This window comes from Leuciscus leuciscus, assembly GCF_965113295.1.
Source record: "Leuciscus leuciscus genome assembly, chromosome: 7".
Taxonomy (NCBI): Eukaryota; Metazoa; Chordata; class Actinopteri; order Cypriniformes; family Leuciscidae; genus Leuciscus; species Leuciscus leuciscus.
The window spans coordinates 26,448,367-26,469,177 of record NC_138731.1 but is presented as its reverse complement, the minus strand read 5'-3'; the positions used below and the strand labels follow the sequence as shown (position 1 = coordinate 26,469,177).

Here is a 20,811-nt window from a genome sequence, read left to right as displayed (position 1 = left end):
ATACAAAACACCATGCTCAAAGACAAAGGGTTGTAAACTTTCCCTCCGACGGAGTGACCTCCACAGAATTTAAAGGTCACTGTCCCAGTTACTCTTCTCTCTTCTGTGCATCTTCGGGTTGCTGTTTGTGTGGAACACCATGGGACCTATAAGTTACAACCATTGTAACTTCCTCAACCATAACAGAGTCAAACTAAGACTTACTGAACCATCAAGACTTTCTCCTGAGACTGCAGCCGGACACTCGTTCAATGGCTAAGGCATTGCAAGTATCATACATTTGACTAACTAAACAGAGGCATAGACTGCTTGTTAACAAGGTGCCCCCCCCATAAGCCTTTTTTCCCTTGGTCGAACATTATTAAAGTTAGAGCTTATTTAGAGATATCAGCTGGATGGCTTAGTGCAGGCGCTAACGGACCCTATGATGTATCTCGTGAATTACCCCACTAATAATGCCAGAATAGTACCAAAATTATACAGTAGTACAAATAGGTTCTGTACTCATAAAACGAGGCATTGGAAAATTTGTAAGTATATCAGCAGTTTATTTAAATAACACTTGCCTGACGGCCCATGCCACTGCTAACCCGGACGTCCACGTCACTTCAGTGGTTTGGGAAAAGCACGTAAAAGTCCTGACAGAAAGCGATGAATAAGGATTGTACTAGTGTATAAGTTTGGTACCATTCTAGGCATTATTAGTGGGGTAATCTATGAGATACAACCTAGGTTCCATTAGCGCCTGCACTAAGCCATTCGGCTGATATCTCTAAATAAGCTCTAACTTTAATAATGTTCGACCAAGCGAAAAAAGGCTTCTGGGGGGGGTGTTTGGCTCGAGGTCATGGTGCAAAGGACCCTATAGGTTGATTTTACTCGGAACCATCCCTTTAAATGACTCTTTTCCATAGCTTCATTTACTTTCACTTTACATTTTACCCATGTATGCGTGATTGTGTGGATGTGTTTTAGATTAGTAATGCGTTTATGATTTAGTTAAATAAAACTTTTGTGCACATTTCACATGAGTTTTTATTCTGGTCCCTGCTTTTAAAATAAATGTCCCTTTAACGATGCGAAGCTATGCTAAGAAAGAGTTATTTTCTGTGGCCACGAAAACTATCCTTTCTGAGAGTTGATAGACGATCAATACTGAGTGTTCGCTGGACGAACAGATTGATTGTTGTAATATTTATTCAGCTACACATCAAGATAATTTGATTAACTGATCCAAATAATTATAATTAATTATAACAAGTTATTTAACACGTTTATTAATTATTCATGTTTCCCTTTTGAGCTAATTTGCTACACAACAAAATAAATTGGTATGACTCATGTGGCTTTTCTTAGATCTAAGGGGAAAAAAAGAAAAAGAAAAAAAGTGATCACAACCACACACACAATGTTCAATAAACTTGAGAACCAACTCTCCGTAAACGATTTTATTGGAACTGCAGTAGTGCTCAAATTGCACGTATTTTTGGGTAAAATAACATTAAGATATATAAACACTATTAGCCATTGACTCCACAACACATTCACAACCTGAGAATGTTCAGTTTGTCATTTCACCATATACAAATAATTAAATATGCAAATACCTTCTTATCCTGCAGTCTGTAACAAATTTCATTACAAAACAGGTGCACAACATCTGACACTTTCTAGCATGTCTGTATATTAAATAACAATAAAAGATGCTCCAGAAATAAGCATGAATAATTATAATAATCACCATATTAAGAAAACAATGATCACAGCCAATCACAGTGACGCTGCTGTTTGACCAAACAGGTGTAAGCCAATGATGTTAAATCCCGACCGCCAGTAGAAGTGCTAATATGTTAGCATGCATGTGCTAACAGACAGTGCTTCATCACAGATCAGTATAAAAGAGGCATTGACAAATGTTTATTTACACTCTCTTACAGTTTAGTTACCGCACATGAGTGAAATATATTCATTACAAAAGCAGCACAAACAAAGCAAAACAGCACTATAATCACTTGTATTACCTTCTACATCTCTTAGTAAATATTTTGTAATATTATGTTTTAGTGAGCAATTTACAACTGCTGATTTATGCTTTCATTTAAAAATATTACAAATGTAAATACTTATTCAGCTTTCAAGTGAGACAAGTAATATCAACTCCTTACAATACAGATTTAAACCTCTCCATTATATAAAACAGACGAGTCACTGTAATGAGTGAGTCACTGCAACTATATTAAAGCAAAACAGTATTTAGGTTCATGAGGCAGTGAGCTGCATTTTATAAAAAAAAAGTCAAAACAGTCACAGCTAAACTTGAAGCCCATCAGAGACCCCACTCAAAACTAACAGAAATACTGAATTTGTGTTTCTCACACAGAACATGACTGTGGGATGTTCAGGCTTGTAGGCTTTTGTATCACATTTGTTTTTAAAGGTTGATTATTGTTCGACTGATATAAAAATAAAAATATAATGTTATACTGAACATTTAGTTTTTTTTTTTGCTTTATATTTCAATTTTTAATTGTCAATCAATTTTAACATTACATTTTTAAATTCAAATCTCAAACGTTAGTTTTAATCTATTCCATTTAATCTTTAGGGGTCAGTAGGATATTGGTCACCAAAGCGGCATTTATGTGATCAGAAATACCGTAATATTGTGAAATATTTTTTTATTTTAATATGTAATTAATTTACATGAATTTTCAGTAGCCGTTATTCTAGTCCTCAATGTTACATGATCCTTCAGAAATTATTTTAATGTTGACCAATGTTGAAAAAGGTTGTGCCAATTAATATTTTGTGGAAACCGTGATTTTTTTTTTTCAGGATTCATTATATAAAGTTAAAAAGAAAAGCATTTGAAAAATATTTTATCACTTTTGATGAACTAAAATTAAGTTATCTAATCGAACCCAAACTTTGAAAATTTCCTGTGGGGAATTCCTGTCTTTACAATTAACATTGACCTGTTAATATTAAATCACATAACATATCACACAACACTCTATTAAACAAAATAAGTTTATGCAAGTTCTTCATTAAATTTCACTCAGCAGAAGCCTCACTAGCATCAATACAAACATTGCTGTCATTGCTGCAGAGTTAAAGAGTTTCTGTTGGATCTGTTTGGCTTCATTGCAGACGGTGAGTGTACTCACTACATGACCAGGACAGATCTGGCCCTAAATAAGCAGTCCTCGCTTCGAGACATAAAATCAGATCCTGGCCTCAAAATATCGTGGCACATCACAGTGAACATCGATGAAAACGATCAGTCACAATCATACTGATAGAAAAAAGGCATCCTTTCAGACTTTCACCACAAAAACAGCTTAAATTTAGCATGAGGCAGAGCAAGATTGCAACATACAGTTACAGTACCATAAAAAAGACAACACACATCAAAGCTCACTGCAAAACATCTCAAATACACACACACTCGTACATTCACAGTGCAGAGGACACAATTCCGTGCCATTGGAGTATTTTTTTTTGGTCAAGTACATCCTGTGAGAGAAGGACATCTGATTTAAATATCAGACTACTTGGATGGACTGACAAATATCCTCAACATCCGTCCTCAATGACGAGAAGGTTAAATTGCAAATCGGTATCAGAGAAGCAGGGGCATATTACAAGAAAGGCACCGTTTCTCTCATTTGATTCAGGATGACAAAGTATCTTTTCAGCTCTCAGGTAAGCGATCCTGAATCATGAGCAGATCAAATGATGAAAGAGCAGATGGACGCTGCTGAGCAGTGTGTGAGGAACACAGACCATCAACAGCATTCTTCAAACATTACAGTAAAAAAAGCTATTCAGACAGCAACAATCTCATGGCTACTGTGACTGTGGCAGTGTTTCTAATAATTCGTCTCAGGTTATGAGTCTGCTCTATAACCATAAATGTAACTATGATGTCTCTTTAACACCACAAATTGTGCACATTGATGCTGATATAAAATCATCATATTGCTCGTCTGTCCAGTTCTGTGATTGCACCTATGTTATGTTTCTTGCTTTACAGCTTTAGCTAATGCAAAAAAAATTATAATAATTAAAAAAGGCGTGTTAATACGAACAGATCTGAGATATTTCAGAATTTACAGGCATTACATGTGCATTTCTAAGCTAAATGGTTTAAGGCAGAAATGACAGATCGAAGATAGAACAGGCAGAGATCCGATCATTCTCACAAACAGACATGTGAATTGCAGAAAAGCGGAACAAACACCTAAAGCTGCTTTTACACCCTTAAAGTCAACATGAAAAAGCATTCGCAATCGAACTCATTTTACTTCTGTAATGTGACATTTTTAAAATTATGTATGAGATGAAACTGGAAATAAATTGACTAAAGAATGAAGTGAAGATTTCCATAAAACGCATTGACAGAAACATTTGTAAAAATCGATTGGTTAACAGGGGCTGGAATGAATAGTAAAAGCATTTTCCCTTGCCAAACTTCAAAATAGTTCTATATGATATGACACAATATTTTGATTACTGTGAATCAGAATTGAAGAAAATGCTTCTCACCGTCAACTGAAAAAAGAAAAGTCTCATTTAAAAAGTGATAACATTAGTGTAAGTGAACAAAACGTTTCTAAAGGTTTTACAACACATTCACTGTGAACTTTTCAGTTACTATCCACACTACAATTAGCTGAATTTGAAGTAAAATAAAAGAATTAACATTCTGGAGCGAATGTAGATGTTCTTACTGATCTGTTTCTCAAGATTTATATAAAGATTTTTTTTTTTTCTTTGGAATAAGGAGCACTGATGATTTATGCACACGAACAGGAAGTAACCCGGGTAAGTTATTAGGGCACCTTTTTTCAAAATCCGGGTGATACAGATAATCGATTATTACATTATGGCCGATAACCGTTACTTGGCTAATAATATTATAAATTATAAATAAATAACTAAAAACAGAAAACAAATATTTTTAAATGCTACCTGTGAATTTAGGCATCACAATATTATAATGTAGGTTTTAAATTTCATAAAGATTGCATTTAACAGCGTTATTAAAATATTAGTGTTTTTGAAGATGTATTAAGTGAGTTTTTAGATGACAGCAAAGGTAATCTAAATTTAATAATAGGGGAAATGAGAAGCAAAATTAAATATCCAATGTCATCAGATGCTGATAAATAAATAAAAACTTTACCATATCTGTTTACAGATATAATTTTTTTACTGATATATTGTGTATCCCTATCAATTATGATTTCATGTTGACTTTAAGAATTAACACTAAATCAGAACAACACACTCTCACCACCTCCGAAACACACACCAGTACAGGCTAGCTTCCCAGACACTGATTAAATAGCATGCTCAGGTTTGACTGTAATATTGTGACAATTGCAAAAAAATGCTAAACTTTGACAATTTTTTTTATTGTTATAATGATTTTATAATGTCTAAACATAAATCTAAATGAAAACCCATTAAGTAATCATCTGCAGCCATCTAGTGGCTATAGTTATTGAGGTTAGTGGCATGATATAATTGATGTGATGTGAAAACGAGCGGTAAAAACCCGATCACACATTCCATTTTTTTGGTTTTGCAAGGGCGCCCCTTGCTGCCCCCCGGCAAGATACCGGCCTGGGCAGTTGCCCAAGTCGCCTATGCCTAAATCCACCACTGGTTAAGGCCTAGGCTTAAAATGTGTCTGGAAAACTAGCCTTATGGACAAGAGGTATTGCTCATGAATACAGACATACCATCATTAACAAATGTAATACCCTGTCAAGAAACTACAAATGATGACATATGACAAATCACATAACTCTGGATGTGCTGGTCCACTGATGTCACAAGTCCATGTGATCCCAATGAATACACACAGGGTTATAAGGCTGTTTTGGTCTGATCTGGTCTGGTCTAAATTTATACAAAACTCAAGTCTTGTTCTAATCTCAATGCATACTCACATTTTAAAGTTTGTTGGGAGGTCAAAAGAAACAAGAACAGACCAAGAGGGTAAGTGCTGCGGACAAGAAGTAAGTGACTCTGTAAATGTGCAGCGGACAAAAAGCCAGCATTCCCACACACAGCGGCAGCAGTAGATGGAGCATCAGATTAAGCATCAGTTTCAGTAGATGGAGCATCAGATTAAGCATCAGTTTGCTGTAATAAAAGTGTAAATACAGACACAGCCTTGTTTTAACTTTTTTTTGTAAGAAAGAAATTAATACTTTTATTCAGAAAGGATGCATTAAATTGATCAAAAGATACAGTAAAGGCATTTGATTTCAAATAAATGCTGTTCTTTTGGACATTCCATGAAAGAATCCTGACAAATGTATCATGGCTTCTTCTACAAAAATTAAGCAGCGAAAACGTTTTCAACATTGATAATATATAAAAAAAAATTCTTAAGCACCAAATCAGCATATTAGAATGATTTCTGAAGGATCATTGTGATGCTTAAGCTTTGCCATCACAAGAACAGTTACTACTATTTTACAATCCTGTTTTACTGTATTTTTTATCAAATAAATGCAGCCTTAGTGAGCATAGACTTCTTTCAAACAGTAGTGTGCGTGTATGTCTGTTTGTATATACTGTATATTTAATATACTGTCTATATACAGTACTGTGCAAAAGTCTTAGGCACGTTAGTATTTAAAAAAAAAAAAAGGGTTTAAGCCAGTTATTTATATATTTTGCTGTAGTTTGTCAGTAGGAAATATCAGTTTACCGGTACATTTCCAAACATTCCTTTAGCGATATATTGTAATAATCCAGTGAGATTTTTGTATGCACAAGGAGCCTGACAACAGCTGGTATGCTCCACACAGAGATCATCTGGGATTACATAAAGAAACAGAAAAAAACTGACAGACTAAACCCAGAAGAACTGCGGCAACGTCTCCAAGACGCTTGAAGAAACCTACTGCCTGTTGTCAGGCTCCTTGTGCATACAAACATCTCACTGGATTATTACAATTAATAATAAAAGTAATGTTTGGAAATGTAAACTGATATTTTCTACTGACACACAACAGCAAAATATATAAATAACTGGCTAAAAACCATTTTTTTGCACAGTACTGTATATGAAGACTTCAGATGCAAAAGCCTCTAAGTGCCATCTGAAATTTTCTTCTAGAATGATCATTTTTATTAAGCTTGCATGTTTATGTTCAGTTGACTTTAATGGCAATGAAAATGACCTATTAATTGTCATTAAAGTGAAATTACTGAACTTAAATATACAAGCTTGATAAAAAAAAAGAGCTAATTTTAGAAGGAAATTTCAGATGGCACTTAGAGGCTTTTGCATCTGAAGTCTTCATATGTATTCACTACATATTTGTGATGATTTTGAATTATACTTAAAGGCACAGTAAGTAAGTTTCACTGCTAGAGGTTGCTTATTCACAACAATAACAAAGGTGATGAAGCGGTGAATGAGTGTGGAATCATGGGAGTTGTCGTCTTCACCTCCACAGCCGACAGAAAGCAATCTGAGCTAAAGTATTAAAGTTGTATTAATGTTACTGTGGTATGACGCAGGGTGAAGAAGAGAGCCAGGGAAATTTTACGTTGCTGTTTTTATTATGCTTGTCTGCCGCAGTCGGCCCTTTCGGTTTGTTGCTTATGTTTATTTTATGATTAAAGTTACGTTTAATGTCCGCCTCCTTCCCTGAAATTGAAGCAGCTGAATTGCTACTCATACAGGTCACTTTATCCGACAAATTAAAACTGTGGGGTAATGTAGAAATGTTTTACTTGGTCAAAACTATCATACTAAAAATAAGTATGAGTGTGTTGAAAGTTGTTTTAATGTGTGCTCTGTGCGTTCACTCGGTGGCTGGTTTGAGACACTTGTTGCACATTGCAGTAAGCTAGATCGATATTAAAATATATTAATAAAAGCTGGATGATTTGTGTTGAAAAATTGCATTAATTTTCAAATATATTGTATGGTGGAGAAAATGCTGTATTACTGTTACTGCAAATAAAGCTCTTTCTGATTATGCTATGTGAGGCATGGTACAAACATCTTTCTCGTAGTAATTCAAGAAAACAAGAGATTCAAACAAACGTGTTGAGCTATACGAGCTATACAACAATTATTAATTTTCAGTCGATACAGGTATCCAAACAGTTGCTCACCTGTCTAATAAAACACATAATATATTAAAGCATCTTTGTTGTTTCCATGGTTTCTATGGAAGTGAAACTGGAAAACGAGGGTAACGCAGATATGACGTCGTTGACAGGTGACGCAATGACAAGGGCTGTCACACTGGTTAAAATAGCTGATTTCTCAGGATTTAAACATTGTTGGAAACATTTAGGATAATGCAGGTATAGAAGTCAACAAAATATATAACATTGTTCTAGTGGTTATTTTAACCCAAAAATCTTACATATTGTGCCTTTAAGCAACATCATAAATATTGAGATGATTTTAAATGCTCTTTAATATGGCCATATTAAGCTTCCTAAAGAGTGTGTCAGTAATGAACATTGTGATTTTAACTTATGTAAAATTACATGACTAATTCTGTGAGAAATGCACACAAACCTGCGGAGGAGTGTATCTGTGTTACAGTTGATGAGCAGTACAGAGCTGATGAGCAGGGGCACAATGTGAGGCCAACAGGGGTCAGGATCCAAATGAACCCAATATCTGAACAAGACACAAACACGTTTAAATTAAAAACTCCTACAGGTCTTTGGCAATAGAATACTTTCTCTTCACCTTCAAGGCATTTTCTCTCTTCTAGGACTTTACTTGCACTACTTAGTAACTTGTATCAAAAATTCTGAAATTTCTAATCAACTTGCACCTTAAATTACTGTTACCTGAGATTGTTCTTCCAGTGGATAAGGGAAGGGGCGCTGAACATCATGGTAAGAGTAAGCATTGTGGACAAACTAAAGTGGAGCTCCAGATCATCTCTGACGTCTTGTAGCACTGATTCTGACAGTAAAGGGCTGCCGTTACATTCTTTACTCTTGCTGTGAGAGTCACTGCCATGAAAACCATTTTCTGTGTTTTGTGAAACTTTCTGGGGCGCCTGGTTTCACGGGAACAAAACATTTAGAAATTACAGGTATTGTGAGCCAACTAGAGTAATAAAAAAAAAAAGAAAGAAAGAAAGATAGATAGATAGATAGATAAATTATGTAAAATAAGGCCTTTATACCAGGTTCAACATGTGGCTCAGTGATCTCTCTGTCATCTGTAATTTAAGCACCTGGACAAAGACAGACAATCACAGGAGACTAAACTCATTATGAAGACAATTGTTAATTAAGAGAGATTAGAGATTAAGAAAGAGAAAGATTTTAATAACTATTACAGGCATCAGCAGGAATAATTTCTTAAGTCAAGCATCCAACTTGAGGTAAAAAAAAATTAGAATAATGATTTATCTTACCAACCCTAACCTACTTTATATGAAGTAGGTATGAAACTAAGGAAGGGAGGACAGATCACTCACTCTGTAGAGGTGGAGAAGAGTGGAGACCATAAGAGCCAGCGCTCCACAGGTGACGCCTCCAAGCACACTCAGAGAGACTATCAGGAGAATCTGAGTATGAAGACGAAGCGTGCCACAGTCCCGGGACACTGAAGGTCTGCAAACAAACACGGTGTTACACACATCATTTGTGGAAATATTTCTGGAAAGACCAGCAAGTTGGCAACTAGTTTCTATGGCAGAAAATGAACAATTTCAGCTATTAACTGCATCAGGGACATTGTTATAACATACATAATGCTTTTTCTATTTTTTAATTCAGCATCAAGATTTTAGATCAAAATACATAGTGCATAGTGTATATATATATATATATATATATATATATATATATATATATATATATATATATATATATATATATATATAAGGAAAGCTGTTTATTTTATGTCCTACAAACAACGCTGAAACGGCAATATGTCAATATAAATGTATTAACGAAAACTTAAAATGGGTCATCGGATGCAAAATTTACATATAAATGTGTCTTGCAGTGTGTGGACACAACCACCATACAATGAAAAAAATCCATCCAGTTTGGACTTTCTGAGCAATATTATGTCATTGCTCATGCTCCGCCCACAACCTCTGAAGGACTGTCCCGTATTAGCATATTTCCGCCCTCAGCCATTTGTATACCGTCCACCAGGGCAGGTGTCTTGTGTCGACACGCCCCATGGAAGAGAGGGGTGGGGTAAGCAGTTGCTCATTATCATTTAAAGAGACATGCACCGAAACGCGTCGCTGTGAACAGAGCTGTTTTTGAGGAGGTAAAAAGGGTGTTGTTTTACCCAACCATCCGATGACCCCTTTAGGATTTATAGACACCTCAAGATACAGTCATGTAAAAAAAAAAAAACCTTCTTGCATGTGCATTTGAAGGGTGTCAGTAAGGTTCTTGAGAGTCTCTTTTGCCCAGCAAGGCTGCATTTATTTGATAAAAAATACAGTAAAATAATATTATTTTACAATATAAAATAGTAACATCGCACAATTTTATTACAATTTAAAAATTCTATTTACTATGTTTTAAATGCAAAGCTGATTTTTCAGCATCATTACTCCAGTCTTCAGTGTCACATGATCCTTCAGAAATTCAAATATGCTGATTTGATGCTTATGAATCATTTCTTAATATTATCAATGTTGAAAACAGTTGTTCTGCTTAAAATATTGGTGCTTTTTTTCAAGAATTTGATTCTTTTTCTTTTTTTAGGATTCTTTGTAAGAGCATTTGTTTGAAACAATTTAATGTATCCATGAAGGATAACAGTATTCATTTCTTCAATTTTTTTTTTATCTTACTGGCCCTAAACTTTTAAAGAGTAGTGTATAAATGAGAAACATTTTAACATTTAGATAAATGCATTGTTGAGCTCACAGAATGACAAATGTGTTTATTTTTGTTTGTGGATTTAGATCAAAACATAAAACTTAATTCATGCAAAACATCTATTTATTTTAGAGAACCTACTACAAAGCAATTATTAAAATGATTTTCACCTGTGCAGTGGAGCAAGAAAAAAGGACAGGAAGTAGACAGACACTCTGAGGACTGTGCTACCCCAGAATGCAATGGCTGCACCGAGCACACAGAGCAGTGGGGATACCAGACGAGGCCATTCCTGCATAGAGGCTTTTGGATCCTGGGATATGCTTTCCACAGAGTTTAGAGGAAGAGTATCCACCCCAGGAAGACCCAGAGAGGACCAGACATCATGAAACCAGCTCTGCCTATAGCAGAAAACCCCTCGAAAAGATTAAAACGGGAGCACTGCCTGACTAGGCTCCTATGTTTTGCAGAAAAATAGAATCCGCATTCAAATACAGCAGATAGACACTGTGTGAAGACTCACCTGAGCAGCAGCAGCAGCAGGAGGACAGGTAGTTCCAGTTTGTGGACCTGTAATGATTTACTCATGGCTTCTTGCATTCCAACAGGATGCCCCAATCTTTTGATGGAGCTCAGCTGAGCCCTGATCATCAGAAGAAGCACTACAGCTGAGTAGACAGGCAGAACTGGACCACAGAAACGTAGAATCTAAAGAACAACGATTTTGTTTTGAATACGAGACTCTGGGTTCAAAGTTAAAATTGGCAAATGAAATACCACAATGTAAGCACACCTGCCCAAGCACTTTTGGAAACGAAGTCCGAATAGACACCTGTAGAAAAACAAGACAATGTTAGTTGTCTTACTGGTAGGTTTACCTGTGAGGAAAACAAAGGATGTGGATGAAATACCTTGTATTGGCAGTTGGGGGCAGTGTGGAGCTGCAGGAGGGCACTGGAGGTGTTGTCTGGGCGGCTGGTGTGAAGCATGCTGTAGATCTCAGATACCGAAGGAATACTTGGATTGAAAACATTAAGAGTTTTAAAAGACACAATCATCTCTACTCTGATGCAAAAAGAGAGCTGCGGTGAGATGAAGAAAGCTGACTGATTATTTTACCTTGCCATAGCAAAGGAGTCTTCTTGAAACCAAGGTACCCTCACTCTGTACACACTTGGCAGTCTGTCTGTATAACACAACACGTATAGTATCAGACGAGAGTCTTTTAAAACACCATGTTGAATTTCTGGCAAATGAAGCTGAACTGGTTACCCTTAGTGGTTTTGCAGTGACTCATGACCGTTATTCTGAAAGCCTGATAAACCTGAAGGAGCACAAACTAGAGTTGTCTTTTGCTTTGGGGTATCTTATTTTAGTGCATTTTAATGCATAATCAATTACTACTACTAATAATAGGAACATTATCCTCAAAAGACTTTACAATGATAAAGATTACTATGGGATTTAAGCCATTACAAATGCTTCTACTATGTATAAAACTGAATATTTGAAAAATCAGAGGGATTAAATCTATAGAGAAACTGAGGTTAACAGGGAAGGAGGAATACAGGGAATGTTGTGAGTGATCACCTGATGAAAGTCTTGTAGCAGTAGTGTATGGAGCAGCCCAGAGGAGTTAATGCTGATGTCACTGACGGTCAGTCCTGCAAACAGTCACATTCAGGTTAAAGCGTTTGCATACATTAAACACAATTTACTTGGTTTTAAAAAGTAAGAAAGAAAGACGGTATTTGACACTGTATTTTATTCGACTATTACATGCTTATTTTTTTTCTGCCAATTTTAAAGTTAAAATGCCCCTATTATGCGTTTTAGGATATTACCTTTCATGTAGTGTTTAATATAGCTGTTTGTATATGTAAAATGTCTGCAACGTTTCAAAGATTAAAGTGCACGATAAATGAGTTATTGTTTTCCAAAATAAAGAACCGATTCTGAACTGCCTGAAACGAGTCGTCAGTAAATCCAGTTTTACTTCCTGCACAAATCTACATAGGTCTGTAACAAATTTACATAATGTCAGCCTATGGTCTTCATTGGCTGCCAGCGAACAACGACTACTTAGACCCGCCATCAAACACTGTAGTTATAGTAGAGGCCCGAAAGGGTTCGTGTTGTCGACATGTCAAATCCACTTTGTATGCACTTTCAAACGATGAGGACCTCAAGCTCAAATTGATAATATGGTAAAACTGAAGCCCTTGTTACTAAGTGCTGTGTAAGCCTCCAGAGCTGAAATTCAGATGTGGTAATGGACGTCTCAGTTCTTGTTTTTTTACTTTGGATGCATGTAAACCTATTTTAGGAGACCTCCAAAACAAAGTTAGGAACCTTAAAAATGCCATAACAGGGGAACTTTAAATGTGCATAAAAATAAAAGAGTTCATGCAGCTGTCATTACAGAAAAAAGGGAACAAAAAATACTAAAACACTGCTCTGGATGAAAGTGTCTGCTAAATGCCTTAAAAGTAAAATGTCAATATATACATGTATGTGATTTTGGCTCACCAAAGGACAGCGTATGAGGCACTTGCACTGAGACAGTCAGGCTCTGCTCTCTCTGCAGCTCACACTCCACTAAAAACTACAATCAGACAATCAAGCATTTAGAATGGATCTTTAAATAGTTCATCATGCAAATTGTTTTGACATGAATCAACCTATGCATGTTTTAAAAAGAAAGATATACTAATGTGGTCTGTCATGTAATGTAAGTTTTCATAATGAACATGATAATGTGGACTGCAAGTTAACCTGTCCTCCGCTGGGGTTAGAGGCATCAATGATGAGATGAGAGACCGACATGAGTTCACTGATTTTCACTGTCACCGCCTATAAAAGAACAGACTGGTTATAGATCAAATTTATTTTAAATGAAGTATTATAAGTTGTGTTTTTGCATTTGTAAGAAAAACTAGACTGACCTTATAGGCTGGAAGGAGCTCTGTCTCAGATGACAGATCTATTGCCTGAACACTATAAAATGAGGAAAAACCGAGAAAGAAACACTTTACAAAGCAAATAATATAACATACTATACATTATCAACAATAGTCCAGAGTGCTGGTATGGATATGGATCAGCATGTGTGCGCGATGCACCAGACAGATGAAAATGTGAAAGACATGCTTTTTTTTTTTTTATGCACATGCAGAAATTACTGGCGCAGATTCTGTATGGGCCCTGGTCATTTCCAATTACAAGAGGATTAGAATGCATCTGGTTCATTTTACTCACCACATGGAGCCGCTCATTTGTGTGCAGCCGTACAGCCAGCTGGTCATTTCCTGTTAAACATGCAGAAATAAACAGAGCTCTTCAAAACATGCTTGAGAACATTCACAATCAGCATAAGTCATGACAGATACTTGGACCACAGCCTGCATGAAGGAAAAACTGTATTTTCCTGCAAAATATGTAATTTTTTTATTCTTTTTTTTTTTTACAAGTGTGAGCAGTGAGAATCCAAATACTTTGCAAAATTAACAAGCGAGTTTCTTTTCTTAATTTATACTTAACTAAATTCTGCTTCATAATATTTGACCTTTAAAAAAAAAAAAAAAAAAACTTTTTAGAATTTGTACATGAATTTATATTTAAATGCACAATAATACTGCAGATTTTGCTGACACCACATTAAAAAAATGTCAAAGGAATACTCTTAAATAGACTTAATTTCACTGTAATGTTTGGTGACATTCAAATCAAAATGATACATTTAAAGGAAAAAAGGGTTCTGAGTGTGACGCTGCTGGACTCCCTCACCATATTATTACTGCGGCAATGGAAATGACTGTAGGCCTTCCTTCGACTGGAGAGAGCAAACAGGAAGTACTTGACTTGAGCTTCCTGCCAAGAGGATGGTTTACATCAGTGCAATGTTCAGAAAGAAGCTGCTGGCATACATTTTCCCAGAGATGATGAAACATATTGTCACCTTGGGGGCAGTGTAGAACAGACGGAGTGTGTTGACCTCCTTCCATGCCTCAGGAGGAGCTGGAAGGATGGATGAATGAATAGATTCGGATAAAAATAGTAAGAAGTAACAGAGATTCAGATATTATCTTCCAGCTGTGTTGAAAACTGATAAGACTATAAATATATGTTCGCACAAACACAGACCTGAGAAAGTGACAGGGTCTTCCTGTAATTCTCCAGGCTGCAGCACTGGGTGTCTAAAGAAGTGATAGTTCAACACTGACATTCGCTTCTCAGGACTCTCTGTAAACTAAAGAGAAGCATGAGCCAATAAAAACAACTTGAACACGAACATTAACACGGTATTAATTTAGGACAGTGTAGGAATCTCAGACGTGAAGACCAGCAGACTCGGTTGTATCTTCAGCAGGATTCTTTATTGAGAAAGAGCTGTTGGTAGCTGTAGTCATCAAGACTAACTAAGGCTGTGTACATTGTAGTTTGTAAAGATCTTAGGAGGCAGTGCTTAGAAACAGAGACAAAGCACCTGGCTGACGACCTTAAACAAAGCATGCAAAAATGAAGAATCCAGGTATAGGAACCCACACCAGACTCTAGACTAGAGTGTCACCAGTCCTAATCCAATCCGCATAACTATTCAAAGAATAGGACGGGGGCTCCGGGAGCCATTAAAGACAAAGGGTGAGAGTCTCAGAAATCTGACTCATTAGACTTACAATAAAGAGAACAGGACTGGCAGGAACCTCTTGCTAAAATCTTTGCTTTACCGAATAATTCATCTGAGGTCAAATCTTGAATGCTAAATTATACAATGTACTTCCCCTTTGTTTTTCATGTGATGTTATGTAAGGATGTAAGATCAGAAGATCTTAAACAGATTCTTATATTCCACAAAAGTAATTCCACACAGTGCTCACCTGCCCTGTTTCAGGTTCAATAAGGTCGAAGAACGCCCGAACTGTGGCCAGAACCAGCTCCTTGCACCTTGTATGAAGCATTTGAAATTACAAAGAATGAAATTCACTGGCTGTTAAGAAGCTAAGTAGCTTAAAAGCAAAATAATTAGGCATCAGTTTTTAAGCTCAATGTTAGCATACAAAAACATACCAAACAATGGAAATATGATCCGTGGAAACCCATGTTCGAGGAACTGCAGTCACCTAAACCAATTTACAAAACACATGTAAGGACATAAAAAAAGCAGGTTGATCTCTTTAGGTTAACTAAAGAGAATTTTTAAAGCAAGATCTCAAAGAAAATGGCTGGTAGACCTACCACAACTGACATCTTATTGAGGTCATCAATGGGACAGGACAGCGCCGTCAAGCCAGAGCGCACTTGGAAGTCAAGGTAACCACCACCCACAGAGAGAACGGTTATATTTCGAAAGTCTTCAGCATTTGTGGCCCAGCGATTCCTGACTGTGGAGTAAAACTCTACAACAGACACACAATTCAGATGTTAGCGTACCAACTATGTTTACATCAACATTTTTGTTTGAGAAAGCAAAAGTACAATTATGCAAGTCCATACCTTCTGAATACACTATCGTTAAAAGATTTGGGGTTGATAAGATTTTTTTATCTTTTTGAAAGAGTCTCGTGTTCAGCAAGGGTACATGTATTTGATAAAAATTACAGTAATATTGTCAAATATTATTACAAATAAAAATAATTGTTTTCCATTTTAATATATTTTGAATTGTAATTTATTCCTGTAATGCAAAGCTGAATTTTCAGCATCATTCCTCCAGTCTTCAGTGTCACATGATCCTTCAGGAATCATTATAATATGCTGATTTTGTGCTTAAAAAACATTTATTATTATTGTCATCAATGTTGAAAACAGCTGTGTTGCTTAATATTTTTGTGGAAACCGCATTACATTTTTTTGGGGGGATTCTTGGATAAATATAAATTTCAAAAGAATATCTTTTATAAAAATAAAAATGACTTTACTGTCCATTGTTATCCATTTAATGCATCCTTGCAGAATAAAAGTACTAATTTCTTTCAAAAATACCTCACCCCAAACTTTTGAACAGTAGTGTACCTTCAAAACTCTCAAACACATTTTCTGTACAGTTGCAATCAAAATTATTTAACCCCTCTGGAGACTGTAATAATTTACAAATGGAAGCTTTTGTTAAGATACAGAGTTTAAAAAAATGCATCTATAACAGTTAAGTGTCTAATTAAAAGTGATAATGTTAATTTACAATGTAATGCTTTTGAGTTTTTTGTGTGCAAAACAGCTATTTCATAATTATTCAGCCCCTATTCAACACTGCTGTTTGTGTAATTGTGTAAAACACAATTAAACCTGTAATGCTACACATACATACATTTAGCCCATGCATGTGTTAAAGTTGAGTATCAAATATGGCAAAAGTCAAAATAGCTTTCACAAAAGCTAAGAGAACAATTTTTTATTACATTAAAAAGTCTATGGCTACAATAAGATTTCCAAAACACTAAACGTTTCTAGAGACACAGCTGGCAGCCTTATTCATAAGTTTAAAATTTGTTTTACCAGAAAATCTTTGAGGGTGTTGAAGAAAAAGCACAATAAGGGGAATAAAATGTTTGATCAGAGGAACTGAGAAAAACCCTCAATTTACAGCCAAAGGATTTCAAGATGACCAGATAAAAGGAGGAAAAAACATTTTAGATATTCATCCAAATCTACTTCAGCTTGGTTCAGGGATCAGTCGTAGAATGTTCTTGAGTGGCCTGTACAGTCTTTACATCTCATTGAAAATATTTGGTGGAATTTAAAGAAAGCAGTGGTATGGTGAAAACCAAAGATTATCAGTGATCTGGAAGCTTTTCAAAAGAGGAATGGGCCAAGATCGCAGTAGAGAGGTGACAGAAGCTTCTAAGCACTTTATTGGAGGTTATAAATAATAAAAGATTCTGCACAAAATGTGACTCTTGTAATTTTTTACATGATTGTATAGAGCAAATTAGATTTTTTTTTTCTCCTTCAATTTTTCATCAACTTTACATTCTAAGAATCACTCAAATGTGTATTAATAAACTTTCTATAATGCTTTTCTTTAACTGTTTTCATAACATTTTGTTCTCAGCGGCAAAATGTCTTGCAGTATAATCATTTTATAAATCATTTTGATTGCAACTGTATGTGTGTCTGTATAATTTTTTTTCCCCCTACCCAGTATATAAGGGTCAACAGACAGGACAGGTGCCTGGTGGGGGGAGGCCTGGGTGATGATGAGGCTGACCAGCCGTGGATTGAAGCGTGCCAGGGTGAACAAGGCTCTTGCCACCACTCCACCCATGGAGTGACCCACCAGAACCACACCTGTGGGGGGGTCTGGACGGTCCTGCAGCCGTGAGAATGTAGTAAAAAGACCATTGGTTTGGATGTGGATAATCTACTAATTGCAGTGAGCTTTAATTACTAAATCAATAAAGGCTGGAATACTACATGACTTTTAAAGTCTGGCATCATACACTTGCTGACTTGCAGAGGGAAAAACTGGGCATCATACACTAAACAAACGAGAATCATAGTCATACCAGACTTTCACGTAGTTCACAACATAACAAATTCACACACAAACATGCACCTGGTTGCAAGGAGATGCATGGCAATGGCATGGTGTTCTAAAATCTGCTCAAAATATCAAACATTTGTTAAATCTTCCACATGGATGGAATCATAGTCTGAAGCTAAAAATCTGAATCTGTGCCCATCATACAGTACGTGATTTTCAGTGAAATCTGTCCACTCCAACTTCCCAAAATCTGCAGACTCACTCTAACTTTCGGCAACAAGCACTGTCTCCTCCAGACTGAAAATTGCAAAAAAATCTGAGCCAAAGTGGTATATTCCAGCCACATTAACCCTTTGGGGTCTGAGGTGTTTTTTGGGGCCCTGGAGATGTTTTGACAGGCCATAATATTTGTGCTTATTTCAGTTACTTATAACATTTTAATGGCTAAAACTGCAAGTAATCTTTTATAAGCATATATATTTTGTGTGCGGTCAACCCAAAACTTATACTGGAAAGATACTGGTCCATAAATTCGATCATTACTGTTATTGCTCTTAAACCACAGTGCATAAAGTGTGACAAAAGAGTAGAATACTGTCATTTGTGATCTGTAATTTCAAAAAGAGCCAGAAAGGGACAGAAAATGATAGAAAGGAAATGGAAAAGTTAAGGAAATAAAGAAAATTAAGGAAGGAAAGTGGAAGTAAAGGGACAAAAATATATACAGTAAAAAGGACCCCTTGACCTCTGACCTTATAAAGGCGCAAGATGGCTTTGATGCTTTCATGTAGAAACTGAGTCTGTCTACGCAAACTGCCCCCGTACAGGGCCACCAGCTCCTCGTTGAAGTCAATAGTGAACACATTCATATGGATCCCTCTCTCCAGGTTCTCAGCCTTCCTCAACGCCACTGAACCCAGAGAACGAGCTGCAAGAGAGAGTATAACAACATCTTTGTTTTGCAATGAGCTCTCACATCCTCCATTTGCTATTTATAATCTGAAAATTTCATTTGCATTGGGAGTCGGGACAAAGTCAGTAGGAGGATCAAGATTGACTGAGCAAACAAACAGGTTTTCTGTCACCCAGCTGTCAAAACCCAGGCAAATTAAACAAGGCCAAGCTATTTATATAACTTACATGTGTACAAGATGTGCTGATTGAAATATTGAAGACAGAACAGTTCCATCTCACCTTGCTTGTAGCTGCCCGCATTCCCAGGCAGGAAGAGCACAGGTGCGCCGGTGAGCTTGAGCCCTCTGGTCTCCTGAGCATATGCGCCCTCTCCATACAGATACAGGCCGTATGATGGGTACTGGCGCGCGACACGCCTCGGAAGCGGCACGCGCTGCAAACGCACGCGCACAAAGTGACGGGTGTGACTGTGAATATTCACGCCCAGAGGACAATAATGCAAGACCACAGACAAATCGAGTTGTGAAACAGGACTTCTGACACAAACGAAACTGTAAATTAATGTACAGGTTTTGATGCAGGTTTGAATGTATGACATTTAGAGCTTCATTTTGAGATGTACTATGTCTCCATAATAAGTAAACATCTAAATAAAAAATAAATAAAAAAACAATTAAGAAGTAAATATTGTTTACACAAAATATACAGTCATTTCATTCAAAGAAATGTTACGCTTACTGTCTTCGGCTTGTTTTGACTGAGGAACCCTTATACCACGGTTTTACCCATAAATATTGTGTAATGAATGATGTGGCTGATTAAGTTTGTTTATTATTGCCAAAACAACAGGTAGAATGACAAGTATGAGGAACTGATGCATATGGCCTGCCAGTGAATTGTGCACACTAGCCTTAGCCAGTATTATTAAGTATTAAGTTAATGTTAATGTACAAGAAATGGTGCATTTTGCTAAATACAAACCAAACATATCAAGAAAACAACAGTGATAAAGACTATATTTGCAATGATACTCACTCGGTATTCTGGGTACTCGAACATGTATGTCATGCTGCATCGATTCTCCTCGAAACTAAATAATAATTCCCGCAAACCCACGAGCAAAAGCCCAAGAGCAAAGCCGTAAAACGCGTATACAGCGAGTCTCATGTCTCCACAAAATAAGCTTGATTATATTCACAAATTCATTGTAATCGTGTCTCCGCTTTCCTCGTTGTAAACCCACACTGTCTGTTTGAACCTATAGGAAACCACCCACGGACCTGTCATGCAGCTCCTGGGACGACGTCACGGCGCAGACAGGAGAGTTAGCCAATAGAGAGAGGGAATGTGTTCTAGGTTTGACCAATCAGAATTGAAAGTGGGAGGGATGGCAAGAGAACAGTGGGATCATCGAAAAAAAATTATCCTCTATTTAAAACGCAGAAAGGCGTAAATCGAGGGGGAAAATCGAAGTCCATCTCGTCACTTTGAATAAGTTTAAGGCGAAGGGACGTATAGTGCTTGCATCGCACGATTACACATAAAATATCAGTAAT

The 20,811-nt window shown here is 36.5% G+C and overlaps 1 protein-coding gene across 1 annotated transcript; it reads right to left on the bottom strand.

Annotated features, from left to right (window-relative positions):
• Positions 1-1,433: 1,433 nt before the first annotated feature.
• Positions 1,434-20,530, bottom strand: pgap1 (post-GPI attachment to proteins inositol deacylase 1). The gene is made up of 26 exons (XM_082176761.1): positions 20,291-20,530; positions 19,535-19,688; positions 19,093-19,268; positions 17,995-18,166; positions 16,096-16,256; positions 15,928-15,980; positions 15,738-15,804; positions 15,004-15,109; positions 14,819-14,877; positions 14,647-14,730; positions 14,119-14,168; positions 13,806-13,857; positions 13,636-13,713; positions 13,390-13,465; positions 12,451-12,524; positions 12,133-12,184; positions 11,980-12,046; positions 11,772-11,877; positions 11,654-11,692; positions 11,384-11,568; positions 11,031-11,261; positions 9,489-9,624; positions 9,192-9,242; positions 8,848-9,062; positions 8,567-8,671; positions 1,434-6,156 (listed from the first exon to the last, which is right to left on the bottom strand). The coding sequence occupies exons 1-26, from the start codon at positions 20,420-20,422 to the stop codon at positions 5,982-5,984; spliced, it is 2,856 nt and encodes a 951-aa protein (XP_082032887.1). The 5' UTR covers positions 20,423-20,530; the 3' UTR covers positions 1,434-5,981.
• Positions 20,531-20,811: the final 281 nt, after the last annotated feature.

Coding starts and splice junctions, on each gene's coding strand:
- pgap1 (XM_082176761.1), bottom strand. CDS start 20,422: ATGAGACTCGCTGTATACGCGTTTTACGGCTTTGCTCTTGGGCTTTTG. Junction 19,269..19,534: donor TGCGGGCAGCTACAAGCAAG/GTGAGATGGAAC, acceptor TCTCTCTTGCAG/CTCGTTCTCTGGGTTCAGTG. Junction 15,110..15,737: donor TTGAACCTGAAACAGGGCAG/GTGAGCACTGTG, acceptor GCTTCTCTTTAG/TTTACAGAGAGTCCTGAGAA.